This window comes from Sorex fumeus, unplaced genomic scaffold (assembly GCF_029834395.1).
Source record: "Sorex fumeus unplaced genomic scaffold, SorFum_2.1 ptg000006l, whole genome shotgun sequence".
Lineage (NCBI taxonomy): Eukaryota > Metazoa > Chordata > Mammalia > Eulipotyphla > Soricidae > Sorex > Sorex fumeus.
In genome coordinates, this window is record NW_026606063.1 from 61,931,774 (window position 1) to 61,945,018 (window position 13,245).

At 40.1% G+C, this 13,245-nt stretch overlaps 1 protein-coding gene across 1 annotated transcript in view; it reads left to right on the forward strand.

Annotated features, from left to right (window-relative positions):
* The window catches only part of ST6GAL2 (ST6 beta-galactoside alpha-2,6-sialyltransferase 2), a 46,764-nt gene that overhangs the window by 18,260 nt on the left and 15,259 nt on the right, over positions 1-13,245 (forward strand). The window contains exons 3-4 of the mRNA XM_056125482.1: positions 1,876-1,977; positions 4,966-5,140. Of these exons, the coding sequence (XP_055981457.1) occupies positions 1,876-1,977; positions 4,966-5,140 (277 nt within the window). The remainder of the gene's footprint in view (positions 1-1,875; positions 1,978-4,965; positions 5,141-13,245) is intronic.

Sequence of the window (13,245 nt, forward strand, 5' to 3'; positions counted from 1 at the left end):
AAGAGAAAGAGAACAGATGTTCATACTGAAGACTGAAAACGGGTTTATTTGGGAGAAGGAAAAGAAAGCAAGCAGGAAAATAAATACCTCTAGCACCACCTTCTGGCCTAGGGGGAATCCATAGATGTCCAGACAGGCTTCTATCAGAGAACTGCCCCATTCCCAATAGTATTTCTGGCCAGCAAAATGGAATCTCCCTCTTCTGGACATGAATAAGAGAGATAGTCTGAAGTTCCATCAGCACGTTTTGGCCATGGGAGAGACCCACAAATCAACCCACAAACCAAGTTTTGGAACTACCAAAGAGTTGTCCTGATCAGGCTTCTTTATTCATGGCCAAATTGCTAAAATCCCCACCCACCGCCCCCCAATCTGGAGATAAAGAGGAAATGAGAAAGAAGGTCTCAGTCCCACATGCCAAAATAAAGGGATGCCTCAACTACACCAGACCTCTATAGAGTCTCAAGTGGTGGGTTTTTCAAGGAATGTAACAGTACCAGTGTATTCTGGCAACAGCAAAACGAATAGTTTGTTAGAAAAAAACTAGATTGACAGAGGAGACCATCCCAGGCTAGAGAGAGGAGGGAGGCCTTTCTAGCAGTTTTGTGGATTTTTTTAATTGTTCTTTTTTTGGAAGTCTCTTTTAGGAATTTTATGTGCATGGGACTTCATATGCTAGAGATGTTCCTACTGACAGTTAAGTAATCGGGAAACCTGTGCTGGGGAGCTCATATTCTTGGGATTCTGCAGCTGATTGTGATCTGAATAGGAAACTTGGACTAAGTTTCTTTTGGTCCCTCTCAAACAGTTAGGTTGTGTCTCAGAGTTTCATCTTTGTGTAAATGGGGCCCTTCCACAAGATTTGAGCCAACCCTGATCATAGCTGGGGAATTGACCACCTAAGTAAGTATGCAACTAATCTGTGGGAGATGGAACTCCTAAGAAATACATTGAATAATAGAAAGATCAGTACATTTCCCAAGATTAAAAACAAGAAAATATTTTGTAAGATTATTGGAGGAGAAGGGAAATGTGGAAGAGGAGTCAGGTAGAAACATGGAATAAGAAAATTATATTAAAAAGTTAAAAAATATAATAAATTGCTATACTTCCTTAATTATTAGATGCCATGGCATTATAGAAGGTATAGTTCATTTAATAATAGCTTTCCAGAGAGGAGGAGATTTAGCTAACCATTTAAAATTCACGTCACATGTATATTCTAACTTGAAAAAAAAATTTTAATGTAAAGGAAAAAATTCACCTTAGAAATTTAGACTTTTTACTTTAACATAGAAAAAAATAGCACATTATTTTTCCAGAAGTATAGCTTTTAAAATATTGGCAGGTGAATTTGAAGAATTTACCCAGGACCAGAGAGGGTCACAGAAAGTGGACAGCCACATGAGGCTTCCTCAAGTCGACTGTCTGTCTCATCCTTTGCCCCATTTATCCTAAGTCTGGTACTTTGTAAACAATTTAATAACTCAGTTCACCCACACCTGTTATGTTCTTCCCAAATTACCTGTCAAGGCAATAGTAGATGATGTTTGGGGAAGGAGGCCCTAGGTTCGCTAGAGTTTCAAATTTCAGGGCTGATTTAATGCTTCCTGAGTAAAATATTGGTGACAATATAAGAACTGTTGCTTTAAAAGAAATTCCTTCCCCCTTTCCTGTTTTTTGTTTTCTTTTTAAACTTTATATAATTTAGCATGCAATGCTGATCTCTCTCTTCCCCCAGAGGAAGATACATCCCATGGAACATTGGAACATTTCTTCTTGCATTGCATCTTTTATAAAATCTCACTACTGTTTCTTGTATAATTATAAAGAGCAAAATTCTTGTTTTGAAATTATATTTCTCTTTGTTTGCAGATTTTGACCAACCCCAACCATCATTTCATTGACAGTTCATTGTATAAAGATGTAATTTTGGTGGCCTGGGATCCTGCTCCTTATTCTGCAAATCTTAATTTGGTAAGAGTTTTATTTGTACCCTTTACCTATCTTTTAGATAATACTTGTAAGTGATTCACAGTAGGAACAAGTAACAGATGCCTCAATAGAAGGAACTTCTCATTTTGCTCATAAAATACATGTAGTTCACTCCATTTTGCTACTCAGTTTCATCAGCTTTCTTGGAAAGCATTGATCATCTAATGCTAAAGTGTTCTTTGTTGTTGTTGTTGTGCTGGGTGGTGTTTACCATACAAAACACAGACTGTGCAATGAGAAATGTTCAGAGATTCCTAGTTACTCTGGAGAATTGGCTGGTTAAACAGAATTTTTTCATTTGGATAGGATTATATGGCATACCAAGTTGTTACAAGACTATTTGAAATGAACTATTAGAAGTACTTGGTAAGAAAGTCTAAACTCAATAATAGCTGGGAATGATCATGCTGGACAAGAGCTGAGGGTTAAAAGTAGGTAAGGGCCAATCAATATTGCAAACGACAGTGCCCAAAAGGAGAGAGAGAGGGGGGCGGAGGGGAAGAGAGAGAGACAGAGAGAGAGAGAGAGAGAGAAAAGAAAAGCACCTATCATAGAGGCAGGCAGGGGATGGGGTGATGGGAGGGAACCTGGGGACACTGGTAATGGGAATGTACACTGGTGGAGGGATGGGTGTTGGAAAACTGTATGACAAAAATCCAATCATGAACAGCTTTGTAAAAAAAAAATTAATGTTACATAAAAGAAAGTCCAGGGGCTGGAGCGATAGCACAGCGGGTAGGGCATTTGCCTTGCATATGGCTGACCCGGGTTTGATTCCCAGCATCCCATATGGTCCTCTGAGCACCGCCAGGAGTAATTCCTGAGTGCAGAGTAACACCTGTGCATTGCTGGGTGTGACCTAAAAGCAAAAAAAAAAAAAAAGGTCCAACCTTTGTGAAACAACAGTTTCTTATTTCAATGCAGTCAGCTTTTTTGAGTCTGACAGTTTGTGACTTCTGCTTCTCATCTTTTTAATCTTCAGTGATATAACATTAGGAAGATCATTACTAGTTCAGTTATAAGCATGGATGGCATTCATAACATTATAGCAAACAGTAGCCTTCTTAAAATCTCCTAAACTATCTACTTTTGGTAAATGGTAAGCCAGTGTATTTGCTCTTTTGAAGAAGGCTGGGAAAGAAGGTTGATAATTCAGTCTTGTGAAAGATGATGTTAGTTGTACCAGTGAGTGTCTTTTGAATTGTAATGCTATGATCCGAAAGAATAGAATTTCAAATGAACATGGAGGAACAGATGTTGCCTCACCAAGAGGCAGCACCTTTCTAAGAGAGTTGCTTGTTGATTGGGCCCCCTGAAAAGACTATCTATCTTATTTCTCTTGAAGTGACATTTGACACAGACCTAGTATGATTGATTGCTCATTGGTTCTAAATCAAGAATACAAATCAAAATCATCTAGAGAATGTTTTCCAAGATATATGTTACAACCCAGTTTCAAGAAATGTAGTGTGATGTTTTTTGTTTGTTTGATTGATTAGGTTTTGATTTGGGGGCCACACCTGGTCATGCTCAGGATCTACCTCTGACTCAGGAGTCACTCCTGGCAGGGCTCAGGGGAGAATATGACAAAAGATGTTCCTTGAATTTTTTAAAACCCCAGAACCCGTTCACCAAAGGAATATTTTTTATTCTTGTAATGCATTCCTACATTCAAGGTGTTTTAAGGAAGCACAGGTGTAAGCATCTCCCTTTAGCTCCTCATAATCTTCTCCTTCTCCTTCTTTTTTATTTTGGTGTTTTGGGTCACACCCGGCAGTACTTGGGGGACCATATGGGATGCTGGGGGTTGATTCCCAGTCAGGATGCATCCAAGGCAAGCATCTTAACTGCTCTACCATCTCCGAATCCCCATATACCTTCTTCAAATCTCAGCTCATGGTGGCACATGAAATACTTTTGCACACATTTTAAAAAATATAGCCTTGGGGCTGAAGTGATAGCACAGTAGATAGGCGTTTGCCTTGCACACGGCTGACCCGGGTTCGATTTCCAGCATCCCATATGGTCCCCCGGGTACCGCCAGGGTTAGTTCCTGAGTGCATGAGCCAGGAGTAAACCCTATGCATCGCCAGGTGTGACCCAAAAAGCAAAAAAAAAAAAGAGAGAAAAAATCGCCTTACTAATTTTTCATAAAATAATTTATGTACAGTAATTTTATGTGTACAATGTATGATATATTAGATGAGTATTAGAAAATTTGTATGACTTTCGTCCATTACCAGAACCAAAAGTAGAATTATTTTTATAGCTATTTGTAAAATTATTTTACCTGAAGAGTTCCTTGCGGGGGCTAGAGCGATAGTACAGAGTGTAGGGCACTTGCCTAACATGCAGCTAACCTAGGTTCTATCTCCACCAATACATATGGTCGCATGAGCTTTGCCAGGAGTGATCTCTAAGCAGAGAGCCAGAAATAAGAACTGAGCACAGCTAGGTGTGGTAAAAAAAATAATTAATTAACCTATTAAAAATGTGGGCTTTCCTGTGCTCCTTCCATGTCACTCTTCCTCTTCCAGACCCAGGTTACAACTAACAAACCTTCTTCGTGTCAGCGTAGGTGAAATTGGGAAGGCATCTTTGAAACATACTAGTTGATTCCAGGACTTAGCATACCAGAGTCATAGGCCAAATCTGATTCTGATTTTGTAAGTGGGATTTTATTGGAAATCAGCTACATCTGTTCATTTTTCCTGTGTCTATCTTTGAATAGAGTCATGTAGTTTCAGCAGAAACTGCATGGTAAAAAATGCCTAAAGTGATTTCCCTCTGACCTATTTGACATTCCTGCAGCCCAAGTCTAACATAGCTTCCCCAACAAGAAGTGATTCTTTCATACCAGCAGCAGGGTGATGCCAGAGATAGAATCACATTCTGTAGGTTAACAGCTACCCATTATTTTTTTCCATAGCGTGATTCTATGAAATTAAATATTGATTTTTTTTCTCCTAGTGGTACAAGAAACCAGATTACAACCTGTTCACTCCATATGTTCAGCATCGTCAGAGAAACCCAAAGCAGCCATTTTACATTCTTCATCCTAAATTTATATGGCAGCTTTGGGATATAATTCAGGAGAACACCAAGGAGAAGATTCAACCCAACCCACCGTCTTCTGGTTTCATTGGTAGGTGCATGTTGAAAATGATCATGTTCTGGCAGACAGGAAGGGATATAAATAATATTTAATTAAATGTTCAGTCATGCTATGTAATAGCAATTTAAAGGTGACTTTAAAGGGAAATTTGATTAATTGAAAAGAAGAGACAACTGTGTTTTGCATTCACTATAATAAAATATCCCCAAGTTTGACATGTAAAGCAAAAGAATTACTTTATTTTTCCCATGATTTTATGGGTCAGGATAGATTTGAATGTGTAGTTCTGTTCTACATGACCAATGTTGGTGAAATGTGTAGCTCAGAGAGGCCATAGATTCATAGTATTTCAACCATCTTTTACCAAGCCACACTTCCTCTGAAGCACACAGATGACCTGAGACCAAGCTAAGGAGCTGAATTTGAGACACGGCATATGTCATGTATTGCATTATTACTGTTATGTCCAAATGTGATGAGACTAATTCTTTGTATAGTTTTTGTCACTAGAACCAAAGTAATGTTACATAACAAGAGCATCATGTTTGGCATATTAAAATTTCTTACTTTGAACCAATTTGTAATCTTACCTCATTTCTTAACCTATGCTTCAGCTCTGTTATTTCTTTAATTTTACCAAAGTAGACTGTTCAAATACCACATTTGGGTTCTGTATTAATAAGATCTAATTGTACCATGATCACGATCATGACCATCCTGTTGTTCGTCGATTGCCTCGAGGAAGCCCCAGTAACAGTCTCCTTCATCCTAGCCCTGAGAATTTTTTTTAAAAAGTGCCATATTCAAGGCTCTTTCAGGATTAGGAGAATGAGACCCATCATTGTTACTGGTATATGGCATATTGGGTATGCCACGGGGAGTTTGCTAGACTCTGCCATGTGGGGAGGTTACATTTGTTACCCTTCCAGTTTGTCCAAAGTAAGAGTGAGATAATAAGATGTTATTATTATCACGCACACTTCCGGGGGCTGGGTTTTATAGTCTCTGGGTCTTGGCCGTTAATGGGATTACACGGCGCCAGGGGGCCAGGTGGTTGGTATAACCCCTGCCTACGGAAATATGGAGGATCTGGGTGGAGGATGCTCAGCCCCAATCCAAGCAGGCTTGGAGATCTCAGCCCCAGGACCGGCATGCCTTGTTGTGCCAAAGAATATTAATTTTTCTCAAGAAAGATCATATTGTCCTATACCCAAATGTCAAGGAATTTAAGCCTGAAGGTGTGTATTCAATAAAAATAATATTATGAGGAGACCTCAATGGTGACTCTCTCCCACCGCTTACATTCGGTAGTTTCCACCGCTTCCCCCATTCCAGGGAGGTTGATGGAGATGGGCAGGCAAAGGAAGGAATGAGGGCCAGGCTGGTTAGTCTCAATTGCCATTTATTCCAATATCATCTCCATTCACTTCTGACTCTCCCTCTGTTTCTCCCTCAAGCGCCCTTCCCCTCTTCCAGTCTTGTTAAATCCCAAATCATGAGGAGTAGGGGTAATAATTACATGTAGGTGTGGTCCTACAATCAACAGAAGTAAAGTCTTTTTCTGAGGGGCAATGCTGCTTCTAGGACAGATTCTCATTCAGTAAAGACAACTCATCCAAGAGCGGAATCCCATGGGTGTGTTTCTCCTTTCCTTAGTCCAGCAAACATATAAACATTCATAATATTAATCATTTTGTATGGACACAGTAAGAGATACATTAAACTTATAGAATTGCTCTCCTGGAGCCATCTGGATCTCAGACTGCAATGCTCAGGCCAGATTAGTCTTTCCTCTCCCTAGCAGGGTCCTAATCTCATTGTTACTTTTGAATCATGACATCATTTGTCCATGACCATGCTCTCAACTTATAGTTTAGTATCTTGGAGCTTTGGCCTGGCCCATTTCGGTGCCTGGGTGGCTCACAGCTTGTCCTGGGTTCATTCAGTTCCTCCTTGGGACCCTGCTTTTGGGGTGCAAGTAACTAAGGGCAACTGAGGCTTAGGTTGAGGAAGCAGAAGCCTGGGAGAGAATAATACTTGAAGCCAATTTAATCCCAAGTTACAAAAGCATAATATTTACTGTCTTCCTGTGTCTATACAAAAAGGACATTGCTTTAAAGTAAACTATTCAAAAGACATAAGAAGAGGAAAAAGGCAATATTAACTTACAATACAAGTTCAGTGTCCTAAAAGATCTGACCTTACAAATTAACAGAATGTGATTAAGGAAAAAGCTGGTTAACTGGTTGGAGAGGGAAGCATAAAGAAGAGGTTACAGATAAACAAAGGAATGGGAGTGACTCGGGGGCACTGTGTTGGATCACAAATCACAATCACAAATCATCCTGTTAATCATCGATTGCCTCGAGCAGGCCCCAGTAACGTCTCCTTTATCCTAGCCCTGAGATTATATTCAAGGCTCTTTAGGAGAATGAGACCCATCATTTTTACTGGTATTTGGCATATTGGGCATGCCACGGGGAGTTTTCCAGACTCTGCCGTGTGTGCAGGCTACATTCGATAGCCTGCCAGTTTGTCCGAAGTAGGAATGAGATAATAAGATGTCATAATAGGATGCGGTTCCGGGAGCTGGTTTTTATAGTCTCTGAGTCTTGGCGGTTAATGGGATTACACGGCGCCAGGGGGCCAGTTGGTGGGTGTGACCCCTGCCTACTGGAATTTGGAGGATCTGGGTGGAGGATGCTCCATCACACTGTGATGGATGTGACTCAATAAACTTTAGCTTCTTGTGGCAAGGGAGAAAGGACAAACCAATGTTAGGCCTAAAATATTAAGAGCTAAATTCCAACATGAAGTTAACATGGACCATGTAGTGGGTTAATTTTCATGAATGAGAGATTTTGGGAGATAAAATTGATTTTATCTGGCTCTGCACTCAGGAATTACTCCTGATACGGTTCAGGGAATCAAGCCTGAGTCAACAATGAGCAAAGCATGTGCCCACCCACTGTATGATTACTCCAGCATGGACTTGCCTAGTTTTTTAATGGGTTTTTGGTATTGTAATAATGTGATAGATTTTGCGTGTACTTAAATGCAAAATTATATTGCAATTGCCTATTATTTTTCTAAGCATAGCCATCTATTGAGTTATTCCTAATCTTTCTTGAGGTACTGTGTTTTAAAGTACTCTTAATGATGGTTCTATGAATATATCGTTCCAAGGCCACACCCATCATTGGAGTCTCCAATTCCCTGCAAGGTCCCAAGGCCCCTCTGCCCTCCACACCCCACCTTAGTTCTGGGGACCAACTATCCATCTCTGCGACCTTTAGCCCTTTGTTGCTCCTTTGCTGCATATCGCTAAATTCCATGAATGAGAAAGAACATTCTGTATCTATCTCTTTTCTTCTGACTGACTCACTCCCTTTTTTTCCAGATAATTGTTTATTTATTCATTTTTTAAAATTTTACTGAGTCACCGTGAGATAGTTACAAGTTTTCATGTTTGGGCTACAATCACACATATATCAAACACCCATCCCTCCACTAGTACACATTCCCCACCACCAATATCCCCCATACACCTCCCATTTCCCGCCCTCCGCTGCTTCCATGGCAGACATGATTCCCCATAATCTCTCTCTACTTTTGGTCATTATGGTTTGCAATACAGACCGTGAGAGGCTATCATGTTTCTTCCTTTATCTACTTTCTGCACACATCTCCCTACCGGTTCCTCCAGTCATCTTTTTTTTTTTTTTTTTTTTTTTAGTGATCCCTTCTCTATTCCAGCTACCTTCTCCCCTTCGCTCATGAGGCAGGCTTTTAGCTATGGAGCAATCTAACTCTCCCGTGTATCTACTATCCTTAGGTGTCAGCCTCATGCTATGTTGTTTTATACTCCACAAATGAGTGCAGTCCTTCTATGTCTGCCCCTCTCTTTCTTACTCATTTCACTTAGCATGATACTCTCCATGTCTACCCAATTATAAGCAAAGTTTATGACTTCATCTCTCCTGACAGCTGCATAGTATTCCATTGTGTAGATGTACCAGAGTTTCTTTAACCAGTCATCTGTTCTAGGGCACTTGGGTTGTTTCCCGATTTTGGCTATTGGAACAGTGCTGCAATGAACATATAGGTACAGATGTCATTTCTACTGTGCTTTTTTGCATCCTTTCGATATATTCTCAGAAGTGGTATATGAAGGCTCAATTTCTAGTTTTTGAAGGACTGTCTATATTGTTTTCCAGAAAGGCTGGACTAGTGGGCATTCCCACCAACAGTGAAAAAGTGTCTCTTTTTCCTCAGATTCATGCTATCACTAGTTGCTTTTGTTCTTTTGAATGTGTGCCAGTCTCTGTGGTGTGAAATGATATCTCATTGTTGTTTTGATTTGCATCTCCCTGATGGCTAGTGATGTGGAGCATTTTTTCACATGCCTTTTGGCCATTTGTATTTCTTATTTGAGGAATCTTCTGTTCATTTATTCTCCCCATTTTTTGATGAGGTTGGAGGTTTTTTCTAGTACAATTCTACTAGTGTCTTATACATCCTGGATATTAATTCCTTATCAGATGGGTATTGGGTAAACATTCTTTCCCATTCTGTGGGCTCTTTCTGTATTTTGGTCACTGTTTCTTTTGAAGTGAAGAAGCTTCTTAGTTTGATATAGTCCCATTTGTTTATGTTTGCTTCCACTTGCATAATCAGTGCTGTTTCATCCTTAAAGACGTTTTTAGCTTCAGTGCCATGGAGAGTTCTACCTACATTTTGCTCTTTGTATGTTATGGATTCATGTCTGATATTGAGGTCTTTAATCCACTTTGACCTGACTTTTGTGCCTGGCATTAGACAGAGGTCAGAGTTCATCTTTTTGCAGGTAGCTATCCAGTTTTCCCAGCACCACTTGTTGAAGAGGCATTCCTTGTTCCACTTTCCACTTCTTGCTCCTTTGTCAAAGATTAAGTGGTCATATATTTGGAGATCTGTGACAGAATATTCAACTCTGCTCCATTGGTCCGCAGGTCTGTTTCTAGTCCAGTACCATGCTGTCTTAATTACTACTGCTTTGTAGTACGGTTTGAAGTTGGGGAGGGCGATGCCACCCATCTTCTTTTTCCCAAGGATTGTTTTAGCTATTTGTGGGGGGTTATTGTACCATATGAATTTCAGGAGTGTTTGGTCTATTTCTTTGAAAAATGTCATGGGTATCCTGATAGGGACCGCATTGAATTTGTATAGTGCTTTGGGCAGTATTGCCATTTTGATAATGCTAATCCTCCCTATCCATGAGCAGGGGATGTGTCTCCATTTCCTAGTGTCCTCTTTTATTTCTTGAAGTAGTGTTTTGTAATATTTCTTGTATAGCTTCTTCACCTCTTTGATCTTTGATTCCGCGGTACTTGATTTTCTGAGGTACTATTGTGAATGGGATTTTTTTAATGTCTCTTTCTTCTCTTTCATTATTTGTATATAAGAAAGCCATGGACTTTGGGGTGTTGATTTTGTAACCTGCCACTTTACTAAACTGACGTATTGTTTCTAGGAGCTTTTCTGTAGAATCTTCAGGGTTTTCTAAGTGTAGTATTATATCATCTGCAAATAGTGATCGTCTGCAAACTCTTTCTTTCCTATCTGTATTCCCTTGATACCTTTCTCTTATCTAACTGCAATGGTCAGGACTTCCAGTACAATATTGAATAGGAGTGGCGAAAGTGGGCAATCTTGTCTTGTGACTAATCTTAGAGAGAAGGCTTTTAGTTTTTCCCCATTGAGAATGATACTTGCTGTGGGTTTGTGGCAGATGGTTTTGACTATATTGAGGAAAGTTCCTTCAATGCCTATTTTGCTAAGAGTTTTCATCATAAACGGGAGCTGGATCTTGTCTAATGCTTTCTCTGCATCTATTGATGTGATCGTATGCTTTTTATCTTTTCTTTTGTTGATATGATGGACTATGTTGATCAATTTTCGAATGTTAAACCATCCTTGCATCCCCGGGATTAATCCTACTTGGTCATGGTGTTAAGCGGGAGAGCAGTGATAGCACAGTGGTAGGGCATTCGCCTTACAAGCAGCCAACATCGCAGACCCGAGTTTGATTCCTCCGCCCCTCTCGGAGAGCCCGGCAAGCTACCAAGAGTATTTGATATGCCAAACACAGTAACAACAAAGTCTCCAATGGAGATGTTACTGGGCCCGCTTGAGCAAATCAACGATCAACGGGAGGGCCCTTATTTATTTATTTTATTTATCATGGTGTATGATCTTTTTGATGAGTCATTGGATTCTATTTGCTAATAGTTTGTTGAGGATCTTTGCATCTGTGTTCATCAGGGATATTGGCCTGTAATTCTCTTTCTTTGTGGTATCTCTGTCTGCTTTTGGTATGGCTCACTCCCTTTGAAAATCATGCCCTTGACACTGTTTACAGATTAGTTTTTGAAATTCCCTTTTTTTTATCTTCTGTGTGGTTTTGTAGGATCCTGTTGATTTATGAAGTTGAACTCAGTCAACAAAGGATAAAAAGGATAGGAGAATGCTTGGAAAGTTTAATAGAAGTGTCACTGTCCACTGTCACTGTGCTCCCGTTGTTCATTGATTTGCTCAAGCGGGCCCAGTAACGACTCCATTGGAGACTTTGTTGTTACTGTATTTGGCATATTGACTACATCACGGGTAGCTTGCCAGGCTCTGCCGTCCGGGCGAGATACTCTAAGTAGCTTGCCAGGCTCTCCGAGAGGGGCAGCAGAAGAATCGAACTCGGTTCGGCCATGTTGGCTGTGTGCAAGGCAAACGCCCTACCGCTGTGCTATCGCTCCAGCCTAAACTGACTTTTATGCCTTTGCCTTTATATGAGTTCATTTGTTGCATTTGTGAACCTCAATATGCTTATTTGAGAAATAATTATAATAGTAAACATCACTAAATATGAGTCACTGGGCCTATTTATCATTGTTATGTTCTAGCACTCTCTGGTCCAATAGAATAACTATTAACCACACGTGAACATTTAAATTTAAATTATTTAGGATAGTTAGAGGAAAACTTCAGTGCCTTGGTCAAGTTCTTGGTAGCCCCTGATGTCTATTGAATTTGCGTAGTGTAGATAAGCCTTTCCGCCATCACAGAGGCTGTATAGGAAAGAGCTAAATGAATGACAAAAAGAGCAAAAAGTTATAAAGCACACATTAAAGTTCCTGTTTGGCAGGTTGTGCTTAGTGCTCCAAAGTACAGATAGGTCAGAAGACAGAACCTGCCATTAAATTCAATTTCTGCCCTTGTTCCTTGCTATATTTCTGCATAAGCCCCTTCCTAAAGATGGGGGTCAGATATTAGCTGGGCTCACTGTATCCAGTAGTAGGTCAAGCGCCCTCTCGGGTACCCTATTATTACCCTTTTGATGATGCAGTTTTAAACCTTTTTGTGTGTGCTTGCTCAGAAGTCTGCTGGAAGTCAGTCTTTTTTTTTCTTTTTCTTTTTTTATCATTTAGCTGATGCTCTTAAATATAGGTAAAAGAATGTCACCGACATCTCAATCTATTTTGGCACAAGAATTTTTAAAAATCAATGATGAATTTTTTCTGTCATCAACTCTTCTATGAATACCCTTCTATGCTCTAAGGTCAAATTGAAAGCTATTGATGTGACTTCTCAGCAACTCATTATTTCCAAACACATTCACCTCTAATGTCAGTCACTGAATAAAAGAACCGATGGCGGAGCTGCTTAGTGAGATTAGACATTTCAGAACTTTGGAGCTCACAGCCCAGTTGTGACTCAGGCAGGAAGTCATCAGGACCAGTATGTCTCTCAGTCCAGAGGAGCACTATTGTGTTTCTGTGACCTTCAGCTCTCCTCATTAGAACAAGGGCCTGGAAGTCAGGGCCTGAAGTGTAGCACATGAATCCTTTTTTTCCCCCCTTCATTTTGGTGCTCATCCTGTGTGGGAGTCTTGCATCTTATTTCTTCTATTTCTAACCCCTCTGCGTTATATTTTCTTTGTCTGTCTGTGAAAAATAGAGGGGCTCTAAAGCTGATCATTCTGAAGACAAAAGATATTTCTTTTGATGGAAATGTAGTCAGTGGTAGTTAGAATCCCTCTTCAATGTTACTGCTGCTGGTCTAATGTCTGTTCTTGGGTTCTGGGTCACTGTTTAGGAGGAAGA